The sequence below is a fragment of the Mustela nigripes genome, chromosome 12 (assembly GCF_022355385.1).
Source record: "Mustela nigripes isolate SB6536 chromosome 12, MUSNIG.SB6536, whole genome shotgun sequence".
Classification (NCBI taxonomy): domain Eukaryota; kingdom Metazoa; phylum Chordata; class Mammalia; order Carnivora; family Mustelidae; genus Mustela; species Mustela nigripes.
This window is the reverse complement of record NC_081568.1, coordinates 64,126,534-64,141,716: the sequence shown is the minus strand read 5'-3', so window position 1 is coordinate 64,141,716 and position 15,183 is coordinate 64,126,534. Positions and strand designations below refer to the sequence as shown.

General features: G+C 56.8%; 1 protein-coding gene across 2 annotated transcripts; it reads left to right on the top strand.

Moving 5' to 3' along the window:
* Positions 1-814: 814 nt before the first annotated feature.
* On the top strand, positions 815-9,740 carry SNCB (synuclein beta). 2 transcript variants are annotated; one of them, XM_059417423.1, is made up of 6 exons: positions 815-1,129; positions 1,776-1,905; positions 4,760-4,801; positions 5,022-5,140; positions 8,630-8,722; positions 9,093-9,740. In XM_059417423.1, exons 2-6 carry the CDS (start codon positions 1,785-1,787, stop codon positions 9,123-9,125), a joined length of 408 nt encoding a protein of 135 aa, XP_059273406.1. In that variant the 5' UTR covers positions 815-1,129; positions 1,776-1,784; the 3' UTR covers positions 9,126-9,740. The 2 variants fall into 2 exon arrangements, with proteins under 2 accessions (XP_059273406.1, XP_059273405.1); XM_059417422.1 differs by lacking the exon at positions 815-1,129 and having other exon boundaries at positions 8,633-8,722.
* The last annotated feature ends 5,443 nt before the right edge of the window (positions 9,741-15,183 follow it).

The following is a 15,183-nucleotide window of genomic DNA, read 5'->3' as shown; positions in this document are numbered from 1 at the left end:
GAGCACCTATGTGTGCCTGGCATTCTATGGCCATTTGACAATCTCCACCATAACCACACATCAAAAAATGGTCTTGTCTAATCCTCATTCATGCCTGGCTATCCAGCTGTACTTCCTTTTATTTGTTCCTAAGCACAGTCCTGTCTCAGGACCTTTGTATGTGCAGCTGCCTCCCTATGGATCTTCCCCATATTGGCCAGGATGCCTCTCTGGGGTCTCTGCTCCCACTGGCCTTCCCTGGCCACTCTGTCTCAAGCACCCTCCTCTAGTCATTCTGTTACATCACCATTCCATTATCTTCATAACATTGCTCACAAGCTGAAACAACCTTGTTAGGTTTAAGTGCTGACACGTTTGTTTTCCCATCTCTGCACACACACAAACACATCGTTGTAAACTCCCCAAGGGCAGGGACCTTGGTTTCCTTTTCCACTGTCCCCAGCCTCAAACCTGCCTAGCATCTGTCTAAACGTTCAATCAACATTCGTTGAGCGAGTCATCTATTATTTTGCCGAAAAAGAAACTGGCGTTCAGATAGGAAGGCTGAGTAGCCCAAGGTCCCACAGTTAATAAGAAGCACCCCTGAGATTCAAACCCATTTGAACCCCAAAGCCAACTGCAGACAGTATGTCTTCCCTACTCTTGGCGCTCTGCATTGTCTCTCCTCCCCGATTAGACTCTCGGGGGCTGAATGCGGGTCTGACGCCCAGAGGTCCCCAGCGGCGCGTCGGGGGCCGGCCCCGGGAGGCTAGCGGGCTCCGCGGAGATGTCACCCTCCCCGCCCCCTGTCAGTCAGGCTGAGGGGGCGGCGCGGCCGCCAGAGGGGGCGCTGAGCTCAGAGCTGCCGCAGCGCCGGAGCGGGAGCCCGAGCCGGAACCGGAGCCGGAGCGTGCGGTCCCGCAGGGCGCAGGGCGCGATCCGCGGCTGGCGACGCACCGAAGGCCCGGGCATCGCTGCGCCCCGGCTCAGGGCCCGCGCCCCGCCTGCTGCCGACCGACCTGGGCACTTAGCGAGGCCCCGATTCCCCCATCCGCCCCAAGCCCACCCCAGCCCGGCCTAGCCGAGCCCCTGCGTCCGCTCGCCGCAGCCGCAGCCACTCCTCCATCCCCAGCCCGGGCCCAGCTTGCAGGTGAGGCCGCCGCGCTCCGGACGCCGGGGTCCGGGAAGGGGCTGGGGAAGGAGAGGGGACTGGGCGGGATGGGGAAGCGGCTGGGAGCGGAGACGGGGAACCCGCGCGAGAACGCAGAGAGGGTTCCGGTAGGTGCATGTCGGTGTGCGCCCTGGGGTGTTTGTGTGACTGCTGCCCTGTGCCCGCAACTGGCTGGGTGGCCGTGTGGTCGTGCTTCCAGGCCCGTGTGTTCCTGTGTGTCAGGGCGTCCGTGCGCTTTTGAACGTCTGCGTGTCCTGTATGTGCACGTGAGCGTGTCGGTGGAGAATGTTTGTGTGTATGGTCGTGTGACTCTGTCGTGTATACAGGCAGGCCCCCGGACTTCGCGCCGAGCCCAGCACCCCGATTGCGCGGGGCTGCAGGTTGCAATGCCCCGAATAACCGAGGCAGTGGCTCCTCCCGCGTCCCCGGGTTTCAAGGACGCGGGACTTGTCGCGGTCCTGTGGCCTCCCGCTGGGGAGGGGGCATGACAAGGAGGGGGCCCCGGCCTGGAAGGGCGCCGGGGTCTCAAGAGCGAAGGGAGGTTGGGTAACCAGCGTCCCAGAGGGAGGACTGGGGTGAGGGTGCGGGGCCAGCGCACCCGTGCCGGTGTGTTTGCCCTCCCCAGGCCGCCAGGATGGACGTGTTCATGAAGGGCCTGTCCATGGCCAAGGAGGGCGTCGTGGCCGCCGCGGAGAAAACCAAGCAGGGTGTCACCGAGGCCGCGGAGAAGACCAAGGAGGGCGTCCTCTACGTCGGTGGGCAAGGGGCAAGGCTTCTGGGGCTCTGCGGGGTTTGGGGGTCCTTCGAGGGAATGGGGCCAGGGTCCTTGGAAGGAGGGAGTTGTCCACGGAGGGGTCTGGGTGGGAGAATATGAGTCAGCAGATGGGGCGGGGTCAGTAGGGGTCACTGGGGACACAGCCAGCGGAAGGAAGGAAGCCTGGGTCAGTGATGAGACCTATGGGGAGAGGAAAATGGAGGGAAGAGTTGGGGAGAGTGGGGCTCAGCTGAAAGGCCGGGGACAGATGCATGGGTCAAAGCAGACAGCCTTGTTCTTACTCACATGATTACTAGTTCCTGGTGTTTAGCCCTTATTCTCTGCCGAGTACCCTGGGAAATGCCATAACATCCATTACCTCACGTGGTGCCCCTCACCCATTCCACAGACCAAGAAAAGTGGGCTTCCCAGAGGTTTAACTACAGTGCTCAAGGTCACACAGCTGCTGAAACCTGAAGCTGGAGTTGGAGCCAAGCCTCATAGACTCTAGAGCCCCTGTGTTATTGGGACTGCCCCTTAGCCCTCCTCTCCTGCGAGGTCCACCTCAGAGCCGCTGTTAGGGTCTTCCCGCCTGCCTCCCGATGCCAGGAGCTCCATCCTTGCCTCTGGGTCCCTCCTCTTTGCCGCTGCCAGCTGTGTGAAGAGAAAGGCCGAGTGATTAAAATCTCTCATCCTAAGTGTGAGAGGAGAGGGAGCCCGCAGGGGCATTTGCATAAGGGGATGCAAGGCCCCAAACTGACGATTAGCGAATTTCCGTGGTGATTCAGGGCTTACCGGTGTGTAGTAGGCAGAATGATCCTTTGTGTGGGCGGAAGAGGGCTGGTTAATTTGCCCATGGTTGTGGCAGATTTGGGATTGTGGCAATTTGAAAAATACCGACTTCTTACTACACGCTAGTAGGTGCCGACTCTCCTGATAGTGATACAGAGCACTCCAGTCGTGGGATCTGACATCCAGCGGCTGGGATGGGGACCACTGCAGTAGCGTAATCATAGAGGCTAGCATTTGAGCTGAACCCCAAAGAATAAGAAGCTGGCTGGAGAATGGGGAGTTGGAGGAAGCAGAAAAGGGCTGAAGGAGACAGGGCTAGAGAGCAGAGGGCAGGAAGCAGTGGTGGGGGTTGAGATCAGAAAAACCGGGGAGTGACAGCTCACAAGGGGGCCTTGATGCCCAGGCCAAAGGATCATTATGACCTGCCAGGAGAGATTGTAAGCTAGGGACTGACATGATCTGACTTCAGCGTAGAAAGTTTCCTTGGGTCTCTACGGAGAGACCAAATGCAGGGAGGACTGGTGAAGGGTAGTGTAGCCAGCCGATGAGGGTGGCTGGAACTAGGGCACAGGTGATGGAGATAAGTTGGAGGCTTGAGCCCACACCTGCCAGGCCCCAGCTCTGGCCGCCCTCCTCCTATGTATCTTGCCGCCCTTTCGCTCCTATGTATCCCTGGCACCCAGCTCGGTCTCCCTGCTAACAGACTTGAAGCACCCCCTTCCCCTTAGTTTGGCACCTCCTGCTCAGGAACCTGCCTGCCCAGGAACCTGCAATGGCCCCCAGTTCCTACACATTAAAGCCTCAGCTTCCTGCAGCCTGTAACTCAACGCCATTCTCGGTCCTGCCTCAGTCCGTGTGTCCATCTCTCCAGGCGCACAGATAGCACTGCTGGGCTCTGTGCAGCCCAGGTCTGTCTCTGTGCAGACACCTTTCTGTGCCCTATGGGTGGTTTCCTGTGCCTGAGATACCCTCCCCAGTCTCCTTTCTGCATATCCCCCTGCTCCCCATTTGTCAAGGCCCAGGCACTGCCCCTCCCCTACCATGTACCCCTTGGAGGCTGGATGGAAGTCCTTGCCCCACTACTTGAGGTCTAGGGTACCAAATCTCTTCTCTTACCCCATCTGATGGTGAGCCTTTGGCCTAGGACCTGGCACAGAGCAGGTGCCAACAAATGTTTGTGGGAGGAATGACGGGGTGCAATGCAGCACACACACCCCCCCCCCACTGTCTCTGTCTGGCTGGCCAGAGCCTGGGGCATTCCTGCCTTCCCATGCCGTCCTCTGCTTCCACTAGCCTCAGCCCTCCCAGACACCCATTACCCATTTCAGGGTCTACCAGCTGTTGTCTGTATGGCTACATCCCCAGAATAGGAGACTCCCCACTACTCTGAAGCCTCCTGCCTACCTCCCTGCCCACGTCGGATCAGACCATCTTGCCTCTCCCAGCAGTTACCCTCCCGAGAAGACCCAGCCAGTGCCATGGGTGTCAGGCACCCTCGGACCCAGACCCATCACATACTTGAGAAGCTCCTCACTCTGGCCAGAAGAAGGAACTCACACCCCAGTTAGAAGAGACTTTAGAAGAAATGGAGTGGGGGCTGGTGGGTGTGAGGGTCGATAGGTGGGATGTGGGCAGTCAGGCATCAAGGGCACCAGAGGAACCTTTCCAAATACACACCACTACTATCGCCACCCCACCCCACCCCCGCTCCACCCCTACTCCCACCCTCACCTGCTCAAGGAGGCTGAGAGGTAAAGGAATGCGCTTTGAGCAGTGTTGGCTCCCAGGCAGCAAGCATCCCCCCAGAAGGCATGGAGCTCCTTTCAGGTGGAGGAGGGGCCGGCAGTGAGGGAGAACTCAGGGAGAACTCGAAGTCCTCAGGAAGTAGGTGTGGAGGGCTCAGTGCTGTGATGGGGGAGGGGGGGCATCTGTGGGATTTGTGATGGCGCCAGGATGCCCACTGCTGACTGGGTCCCTCTGCCCACTCCATAACCACCACGCTTGCCAGAGGCTCTGTTCCCTCAGCTCAGAGTCCTGATGTGTGCTCCTTTTTGTCTCTGCAGGAAGCAAGACTCGAGAGGGGGTGGTTCAAGGAGTGGCTTCAGGTACCAGCCCAGCCCTGGCACAGCTCCCTTCCCTCACCTCGGGCCTGGGATCTGGCCGGGATCTGGAGGGGGGGTGGCAGTGGAAGAGGGCATCCCCAAGGATTCCTGAGAGTGTGCTCCATGAGGGAGGCCAGCTGGAACACCATGTGGGAGAGAGACGCATTTCTTTCTGCTTTACCTGGGCCCCCAACCCCCTTCCCCAATCGTCTCCCTGCTCCAGTGGCTGAAAAAACCAAGGAGCAGGCGTCCCATCTGGGAGGAGCTGTGTTCTCCGGGGCTGGGAACATTGCCGCAGCCACGGGCCTGGTGAAGAAGGAGGAATTCCCCGCTGATCTGAAGGTGAGCTGTCCTCTCGCCATACACACGCACATGCACACACCCACGCGTGTATGCACACACATGGCAGGCACAACATAAACATGCCCCAGTCAGCCGGAGGCACACCTGACCTTACGTTCTACGGAGCTCTACGAGACTCGGCTCAGAATGAGTTCACAGGGTGGGTAGGGGTGCGGTAGTCCCTGTGACTGTGCCCCCAGTTCTGGCTGTATACTTGTATCCTGCTTCTGAGTGTGACCCGGACCACTTTGGGCCACGTCCGCATGTCACGGATTGTTTGTTCTTTCTTGTCTTCAACAAGTATCCATGCCAGAGAGGAATTATTCTAGAAGTTGCCATGGCGAATAAGTTCCTATGTTCAGGGAGCCGATGCTATAGTGGAAGAAGATAGAAGGCAGGCAAGTCACTTGAATGAGATGGTTTTAGACGGGGCTAAGTGCTATGAAGAAAAGACAAAGATGATATGGTAGAGAGTCAAGGCGTAAAGAGACTGCTGTAGTTGGGAGGGCTTCTCTGTTGAGGTGACATTTGAGCTGACCCCCAAGGGATGAGGTGAGCCTTGTGAGAATTGTATTTCAGGCAATAGAACAGCATTGACAAAGGCCCTGAGGCAGGCATCAGCAAGTGTGGGCCACGGGGGAGGGCTGTGTTGTCCATCGCATACTTGTGCAGACAGGAGAACAGTACCCCCACGTGCATGAAGGAAGACACCTTCATTGGGACCCACTATAGCATAAGACCTGTGAACTCTGAAACGCCAGAGTTGGATCCAAGTGCCACCTCCACTACGTCCTGACTCTGTGACCCTGGGCAGAGTCCATCACCTCTCTGAGCCGGCTTCTTTGCCTATAAGACAGAAGATGAATGCAAGAGGGCTTTTACACACATTAGGTATTTATCAGAGGTTCTCAAAACTTCTGTGTCCATCCAAATCAGCAGGAGGCCAGGTTAAAATACAGACCGTCTGCCGCCTCCCTAGAATTTCTGATTCAGTAGGTCTGAGGTGGGACCTGAGAGTTTGCATTTCAAACAGATGCCAGAGTGATGCTGGTACTACAGGTCCAAGGACCACCCTTCATCACAGGCCTTTACACATTGACCCTTTCGCCTGTCACTAGTCTGGGACCAGACTTGGAAGTTCTGGCTTAGGTCCCGTGTATGCGTTTTACCAGCTGTGTGACTCCCCATGTATTATTGTTCCAAGGATCCTTCCTGTTCACTGATCTCTTATGTGGGCAGGCAGGGTTCTAGACTCAGTACCTGGAGTAACTCACTGAATCTTTATATTCTCTGGGAAAAAGGTACTACAGCATGTCCATTTTACAGATGAAGGAGCCGAGGCCCAGAGAGGTGAAGTGACTTGCCTGCCTCTCTAAGAAGGTACTTGGGAGGAGAAGCTCAGGTTTACGGCAGTGAAGTTGCTGGTAGCCGCCTCAGGGCCAGGGTCCGTGCTGGGAGCTGGGGTGCAGAGAAAGCCAGATCTGAGCTCTCAACCTCGAGGGCCCTTTGCCCAGAACCATTTCTCTCAGGCCTCCTCTTCCTACCAGCACTTCTGACACCCCAAGCCTCTGCTCACAAGGGAGCTCAGGATCATGGACTTACTATTTAAACAGCAGCCCTTTGAGGCTACGAGGCATGTAGAACCCACGCAAGCCCAGGGTGCACATTTCCAAGTGTCCCCACCTCCCATTCTGCTTCGATGCCTTACCATGCGACCCTCCCTGTCCCCCTACAGAGCAGACAGCACCATCGCATTTCCCATCTAAGGCAGCTGAGTCCAGAGGTGAAGTGACTGACCTAAGCTAATGAGTGGCCGGGCTAGGATGTTTTTAAAGTAAACTTTTTATTGAAGTACAACATACATACAAAAAGCACACAGCCCCAATAAATTTTCACAGAGCGAGCCCCCTGTGTAACCAGCACTTACATTAAGACACAGGACATCAGCCCCTCAGAAGTCTGCCTTAGGCCTTCTTCCAGTCCCTGACCCCCGGAACCAAGACAAGGGTAAGATGAGGGAGGATACTGGGGCCCAAAATTTGAGGGGGACACCCACTCTGGGGTCTCATGTGCTTGGCCCTACGAGTGGGGGCCTTCTTAAATGTGTACCCTAAGTGCCTTATTCACCTTCCCTTGGTCCTTGCCCTGCCTCCCTCACCAAGGGTCATTGCTCCTTGACTTCCATCAGCACAGATGAGTTGGGTATGTTTAACCCCATTTCCTTGGTACCACAAAGCACACACTCTTCTCCTGGCTGCTCGTGCTCAACTGTGCAGCAATTCAGCTGGGCGTGATAGGTGCGGCCCTTCTCCCCTCTCGCTGTGCGCCATCCATCCCTGATGGGCCATACTGCCCACCTCCGTTCTGCTACTGCTGGACGTGTGGGTTGTTGCCAAGCGATGAGTTCCAGCTGGAATTTTTAATACTGGGTGACTTGGGGCAAACTTCCAATTCACCCACCTCCTAGGCCTTGATATACCCATCTGTACACTGCGGAAAATGAGCCAGGGCAGTAGCTGTAAACTCGGGTGCCCACGGGGCCCACCTCCACTGGCCACGTGAGGGAATTGAAGCTACCTGGATGGGGGTCAGGCAAGCCTTCTCTAGGCCAGCCCTCCAGGCTCCCAGGATTCTTATCTCTGCCCAATAGGGAGGGACAGTGGTTATATGTGGGGAACGGGGAGGTGGTATAACCTCCTACCTCCAGGGGCCCAGGAATGTGCCACCCACATGTGGCCGTGTGCAGCCGTGCATGGACCCCAGGTGATTGTGGGTGGGCGTGTGCAGCCAGCTCTGTCTCATATGTGTGCACACACGTGTGCTCACACACAGGTGGCTGGCCATGTGTCTGGCAGCCCCCCTGCTTGTGTGCCTGCTGGTCTGCACCCGTCTGGGCAGCAGATGCAGGGGGGAGGGGAGAGTCTTAGCTCACACATCCAAGCAACACCATGAGCTGTTGCTTCCAGCTTATCTTAAAATAGCAACAGCTGAAGAAACCAGGCCACACAGGACCCTGGGGGAGGGATGGATGGAAGGTGGCAGGGGAATGGCTCCAAGCTCCTGCCTGGCCCTGTCTCAGAGCTTCCATCTCCCTCCAGCCCAGAGGAGCCTCCAGGGTTCTCTCTGGGGTCCCGAGGCTCAGCAGAGCCTAACACAAGACAGGTAAGGATAAGTCGGTGATGGAGTATACTGTCTATCTCCCCATCCCATCCAGTCCAAATGATGGAAGAGCAGTAGGCTACCAGGCTCTGGGGAGAGGTGTATGGACAGCCCCTCTTCTCACCACTCCCAGCTTCATGGTGATCTCGGGGGATTTCACCCCTCGTGCCTTAGTCCACTTCCAAGGCACTCCAAATAGACAATGGAATTCTGGTTATACAGCCAACGAAGCCTAGCCTTCCCCCAATCAGCCAAAAAAGGTTCCCAGGGTAGGAGAATTTAGGGGAGCATCTCCCAGCTGCCCTCATGGCCCTGTCCCTTCTCTGCCAGCAGCCAGAGGAAGTGGCCCAGGAAGCTGCTGAGGAGCCACTGATCGAGCCCCTGATGGAGCCAGAAGGCGAGAGTTATGAGGAACCGCCCCAGGTGAGTGGTGGCAGGGCTGGGTGGGGCTTTGGGCATCCCAGAAGATTGCCACCATTCCCAGCTGGGGTGGGAAGTCCCTGAGAGGATAGGGTTGGGCCAGGAAACTTCACACCCCCTTTTCTAGAACCCAGGCCCTAGGAGGTGGCAGCAGAGAGGGAGGACAGATGGGGCCAAGCACTGGGGCCCAGGCACCCCTGCCCAGGGAAGTCCCAGCTGTCCCAACTTCCAGGTTCTTCCCCTGCCCCAGGGAGAGGGGCATGCACTGTTCCTCCTTGAGGGGGAGGAGCCTCGGGGCCAGAACATGGCCACTTGGTCTCCAACCCCTTCCTCTTTTGCTCTTCCCCACTCCACCCCCATCCCTCTGATGCAGGAGGAGTATCAGGAGTATGAGCCAGAGGCGTAAGGGCCCAGGACGGCCCCCCACCAGCAGCACAATCCCTTCCCTGTCCCCTGCCCCATCCCCCAGAACCAGGGCTGTCCTTCTACCCCTTCCCCCCAAACACAAGATCTTCCTTTGCTCCAAGGGGCCCCCTTGGAGCCTGTGTTGGTGTCTGTCCATCTGTCTGTCCTACCCGCCCGCGTGGATCCCTGGGGCCTGGACAGGGCCGGGGCTGCAGCCGTGGCTGGTAGCTCCGCCCCACCTATGTTGCCTCCAACCCACCCTTCCCCGTCCAAAGTCTGCGCGGATGTAGCATGTTCTATGTATTTTTAAAAGAAGATCAGAAAGCAACGGCTCCCCCACACACTCCCAACAGAGGCTCTCTGAGGGTCCTCTGGGCAGCCCCAGAGTCTCCCACCCGACTCCCACAACGACCCCAAGAACCTTTTTTTTTTAGCCAAACCAGGAGCCAGGCTGTGCCATGCCCCCTCCCTCAGCCAGCCCAGTCCGAACGCGGGCGTCGTGTGTCGTGATTGTGGCATGGAGAGCTCCCCAACCCCCGTGTGAGCGTGTCCTGGGTGGGCGGGCCCGGGTGCCTCCCCGCTCCGTGTGTCCACGAATAAAGCCAATCTGTCTGTAGCCGCCGCCGCTCGGGCAAGGCAGGGTTGGGCGGTGGGTGGGGGCGGCCGGCGGGCTTCCACGCCCCAGACTACTCCACGCCGCTCTTTGGTGCCTGGCACCTTCAGCCCAGGTACAAGACTGACCACTTCCGGCCTCAGTTTCCCCCACCCCGCCCGGGATGACTCAGGGGAGAGGGTCTACCCAGACTGGGAATCGGGGTTGGCAGGGAGGCGTGAAGGTGGCCTCGGGCGCCACCTGCTGGACTGTAAAGCGCCCGCTGGGGGTGCAAGGCCAAAGGAAGCCCCTCGCCACCGCAGCGCAGGGTGGACGGGCTCACGTCTCGGTACACGCAAAGCAGGGTCGCGGATGACAACGCACACGCAGACATGTGTGTGCGTACACTGGTCCTGGCGCGCCCGCCTGAGTGTACGCACCTTGGCAGGGGCACACGTGCAGACACGCATGCACGCTTGCTGACCAGCACGTGCGGACTCGCGTGCGCACTCAGTTACGCGAGCCGCCCAGGAGCCCTCGGAAACCAGGAGCACGGGCACTGAAAGAGCCTTTTACGCTCAGGCAGAACGTTTACAGGCGCTCAGCCCTGCGCACAACTGACCAACGCAGAAAGACCCGTCCAAGGGCAAGGGGAATGGACAGTTGCCCCAGAAGGAGGCAGAGCGCGGGCAACCGGCGCCCCATCCCTCTCGGAAAAGCGTTCGGAGGCTTGCGGCCTCCGCAAAGGTGGGCAAGGGTCCTCAGAAAGCTGGGACGCCGGTCCGAAGCCCTGAGCAGATAAGGATCAGCACTAGAGGGCCCCCAACACCGCTTAGGTGTGGGGAAGAAGGGGGCGGAGACGCCGCGGAGAGGCGCAAAGGCCCCGCCTCCGGCGAGGCGAAGGCTCTTCTCTGCTCAGCTTTGAGGCTCCCCACGCCGAAGCTCCGCCCCCGCTAGTGACAAGCCCCGCCCCCATCGGTGCGGCGCTCCGGCCTCGTTTGCCGCAGCGGCTCTCTAACCAGGCTTGTACGAGGCCCCACCCCCCGCTCATGCGGAAGCCCCGCTCTGCTTTGCGGCAAGGGCCCCCACCAAGTCTGTGCAAGACGTCACCCTTTTTCTCCCGGGTGCGACCTCCTTTCCGACTTTAGCCCTGTTTCGCCCTTCAGCCCCAGGGCCGGAAGGAGCTTGCTCCATTTAATCAACCCCCGGGTGTTAGCGTTTCGTCCTTCCCTGAGTCGTTGGGGGCGAGAGATGGTGCCTGGGTAGGCCTTGAACCCTGCAGGAGGCCGGTCCACTCGGGTCACCTTGGCCTGCAGTGTGCAAGCCATTATTTCCGGAAGTAGGAGGCAGCTGGCAGACGTGCGTGTAGAGAACAAACCGGTGGGCTCAGATCCTCTGATTCAGCATGCAGGTGCCTGGATCTCAGATCCCTTTTGACTGAATTAAGACCCTATTTACAAACCCATTCATCGCGGGGATTGCAAAGTCGTGGCCCTCGTGTTAAATTTGGCCTGTAGGGATGTTTGTGCTAGCCCAAAGTTTAAATTTTTCTCATTTGATTCCAGTTAGCGACAGCCCCTTTCCCTCCCTCTGGTCTTCATCTCATCCATTTTCCTCATTTTTATGAACTACCTGGCTGGTAAAGAATTTGAGTTTGCCACCTCCCCTCCCGCTACCAGCACCTGATTTCCATTTTTGGATGCTGAAACCAGGTTCACCATCTGGCTTGCGGGGAGGTTTATTCTTCCTTCCTGGGTGCCAAGCCATGCACCTGGTTTCCTGCTCAGAGACCCATGTTCTCATCTGCCAGGGTCACTTTAAATGCATTCCAGGCATCCCAGACGCATCCTCAGAAGATGCCAGCCAGCCCTGTGTCACAGGGCACTCCTGACTCTGGGTACACGTGTGAGAAGACACAGCTCATGGGTTTCTCTCTTATGAAAGGATGAAGCCATTTCTCAAGTGCCCAGTAGGTCCCCAGCATCCAACACTTGACTCCATTAATTTTATTTGAAACCATCCTCAAGGATTCCTTGTTATTCTAACTCCCCAATTTATGGAGGAGTGAATGGAGGCCAGAGGGGCGAAGCTGCCTTCTCTGGGTCACATTGCTGGGGAAGTGGCAAAGACCACATTTCAGTCGCATCTTTGAGTCTGAAGCTCACCTCCTTCGGAATTTTCCAAAACGGACTTGCTCTGAGAGAGACAAAGAACACCTACCATAGGGAAACTTGGAAGCGGTTGCAGCACAGAAATCACAGACACGCAATTTCACGGGCGTTGCAAGCGAGGAGGGGAGGGATGAGCTGGGGGTGATGCAGGTGTATCTGTGTCCACGCGTGTCTGTGGATGTTGCCCGAGTGTGTTGTGTGCTATTATTTAGTCCTTTGATGATGCCTGCCATGTCTGAAACACGAGGGGCTGCAGGCAACAGCTGTGACAGGACTCACATCCCACGGGTCAGCAAATACTTGGAACAAGATAATCTGGAGTTCCACGACCAACAGAAAACAGTGATGTGAGAGACGATGACAAGGAGAGGGTGATGACCAGTATTAAATTGGGGTGGTCAGGTCAGGTATCTGAGGAGGTGAGGTTGGAGCAGAAACGTGAACAAAAAGGGGGATCGCATGGGAAGATCTGGGGAGAAGAGCACTGCAGCAGAAGAAGGGCCCACCTCTCTGTGTCTGTGTCCATGGCGGGTGGACAGTCAGTGAGGCTGAGCCCGACCCAGCCTCCCAAGTCCAGCCCCACCTCACCTTCCCTTCTTGGGCCTGTGCTCTTTCTTCCACCTGGGTAGCTGCCCTCAACTGTGCCTGTCGAAATCCTTTCCTCCACTGATCTTCCCCTCCTTCTCCAACCACAAGTGATTTCTTATCACCCCATTCTGCTCAGCTGGGCACTCAAGGCCCCACCCCCCACCCCTGCACCGCCCCCATGTCAGCCCTGGCGGGCCTTTGCTGGCTGGCTCATCTGAAAATTGTCCTCTTCCCCTGACGAAGCGCTGAGGGCTGTCCTGGTGTTCCTCCCATTTGCCTGTCTCCCTCCCAGTCTCCCCACCCCCACCCCTAGTAATCTGGCTCCACAGCTTTCTCTGGAACTTTATTTTTGTTTTCTCCCTTCCCTATTTATAGCTCTCTCCCCTCCGAACCATCCCTGCATCCATCCCGTTGCCTAGAAACTGGCTCTGGGCTGAGGGTGGGGGAAGGCCAGGCCGAGCCCAGGCAGGGGGGAAGGAAGAGCTGTCACCCACACCCCACCCTCAGCACCACCCCCAGGCTCCCAGAAGCCCACCCCGCCCTCTGCCCAGCACCCATGGGTGTTTTTTAAAAGATAAAACAAAATGTGAAAAACAGCAGCTATGGTAAAGCCCTTCACAGCCGCTAAAGGGCAGGCTGCCTGTGATTTCACTTGGGCTTCTCAGTGGCCTACCCCCTAGAGGCCTGGACCCATTTTCTCAGATGAGAAAACTGAGGTTTCAGGAAGCAAAGACCCCACAGCTGAGGTCTTCTCAATAGCAACACCACGGCTCTGAATTGTTAGCTTTGGGATATTGGCCTGAGACACTGAAAAGGAAGATTTAACAGTATAAAAAATTCCATAACCCGTGAGTTGCAGAGGGTAAAGAGAAACATTTTGTCGCGATCCTTCTGCACACTAAGGAACCGAGAATGCCTCTGCCATGCCCTCCACGGTGCTCCTTCATGCGGGTCCACCAGCACCCCCTTTTCTTTAGAGGGGGGAGGGGCAGAGAGAGACTCTTAAGCAAGCTCCACACCCAGCATGGGTGCCTGATGTGGGGCTCGATCTCACAAGGCTGAGATCATGGCTTCAGCCAAAATCAAGAGTCGGAGGCTTAGCCGACTGACCCACCCTGGCACTCCTACCATGCCCCTTTTGATGCCCCAACCAGGCCTTCACCATACCACACTGCTGTCCCCCTACCATGTTGCCCCTATACCCCACCATGTCCAGTTGTAGCTCTTCTCTAGCCCTGATGCTTATCTTCCACAGGCTGGACAGGGAATCCTGAGCTTGATTCCTGGCTCTGTCATTTCACCAACTGGGTGACCTCGAATAGTTCATGTAACCTCTCTGAACTTCAGTTTGCTCAGCTCAAAAGTAAGGATATGAATTTTCACCCCATAGCACTGATAAGAGAATTAAATAAGATACTGATGAAAAGGTGTTTTGCAAACTATAAAGGGCTGTACCATGTGAGTGATCAATTAGAATCGTAAATGTTGTTATTGTTGTCATCATCAGGGCCAAGAGATGGGGCAGAGCAACCAAAGTGGGCCCTCAGATCAGAGAAGGAGCCCATGCCCTGTGTTGGGGGAAGAAAGAGCTCCTTCCCTGGCAGAATAAAGGCCAAGGGTAGGGACTGCCTGAGAGCACCTGCAGGCCACTGAAGAGCAGAGTGTGCTCTTGTGCCTGATTCCTCTTTCTCAAGCACCCCTATTCCCTGTCCCCATCGCCTACTACCCCCTCTTCTTGTCCCCCACCCCATGGCCCACCTCTGCCTTCAAAATAGCCTCTTTGGGGAGAATGGGGGAGAGGGCTGCCAAGGAGCAGCTGGGCCATGATTCAGCCTGAGTCACCCATCCAAATCCTAGGGCCGCCCCCAGCTGGGCCAGGGCCTGCAGCTGCCAGAGGGAGGGGGGGTGTGGCAAGGGAGGGAGGGGGCCTATGTGGGCAGCAGATTTTGCTCAGAGGTGCCTAGTCTGGGGGCTCTCAGGAATATCAGGGCAGAGCTGGGAGGGCCTGGGAGTGATGCATACGAGGAGGTCAGGGTGGGGAAGGTCACCCCACAGACATCAGTTATCTGGGCTGACTGAGGAGGCAGGGTTTGTGTGTGTGTGTGTGTGTGTGTGTGTGTCTGCACAGGCACGGGGTGTCACAGGTATATGTGTTGTCACTTTCTAGCTCTGTGACCCTGGCAAGTTACTTAACCTCTCTCTGAACATCTGTTTCCTCACTTAGGAAATGGGAAACATATTATCAATCTCAGATGGTTTTCCTTAAGTATTAAATGTAATAAGATGACCTAGGCAGTCAGTGAACGGAACACCACTACCACCACCGCCATCATCTAGGGTAGAGTGGATTATATATTGCTTGTGTGAGAATGGATACATATCTGAGTGCTTGTATTCAGGGGCGTGGGTATAAGCCTCAGTGGGGAGAGGGTCTGGATGAGTGTTTCTTGAACTGGGTGAATGTATTCTGTGTGTATGTTTCTGAAGCACAGATAAGAATTCTTCAGAAAGTGGGTTTATGTGGCACTGTCTGCCATATGGTCCCACCCCTTCTCTCCCTCTCCCTACCCTTTCACACACATACATACACTCACACACACACACACTTCACACTTCCCTGAGAGGCCATGATTTGCTGAAATTCAGCCTAGACCAGGACCAGTGCTCAGGCAAAGGAGTTGAGAAACTGTGGACGCTGCTATATTGGC

Coding starts and splice junctions, on each gene's coding strand:
- SNCB (XM_059417423.1), top strand. CDS start 1,785: ATGGACGTGTTCATGAAGGGCCTGTCCATGGCCAAGGAGGGCGTCGTG. Junction 5,141..8,629: donor AATTCCCCGCTGATCTGAAG/GTGAGCTGTCCT, acceptor CTTCTCTGCCAG/CAGCCAGAGGAAGTGGCCCA. Junction 8,723..9,092: donor GTTATGAGGAACCGCCCCAG/GTGAGTGGTGGC, acceptor CCTCTGATGCAG/GAGGAGTATCAGGAGTATGA.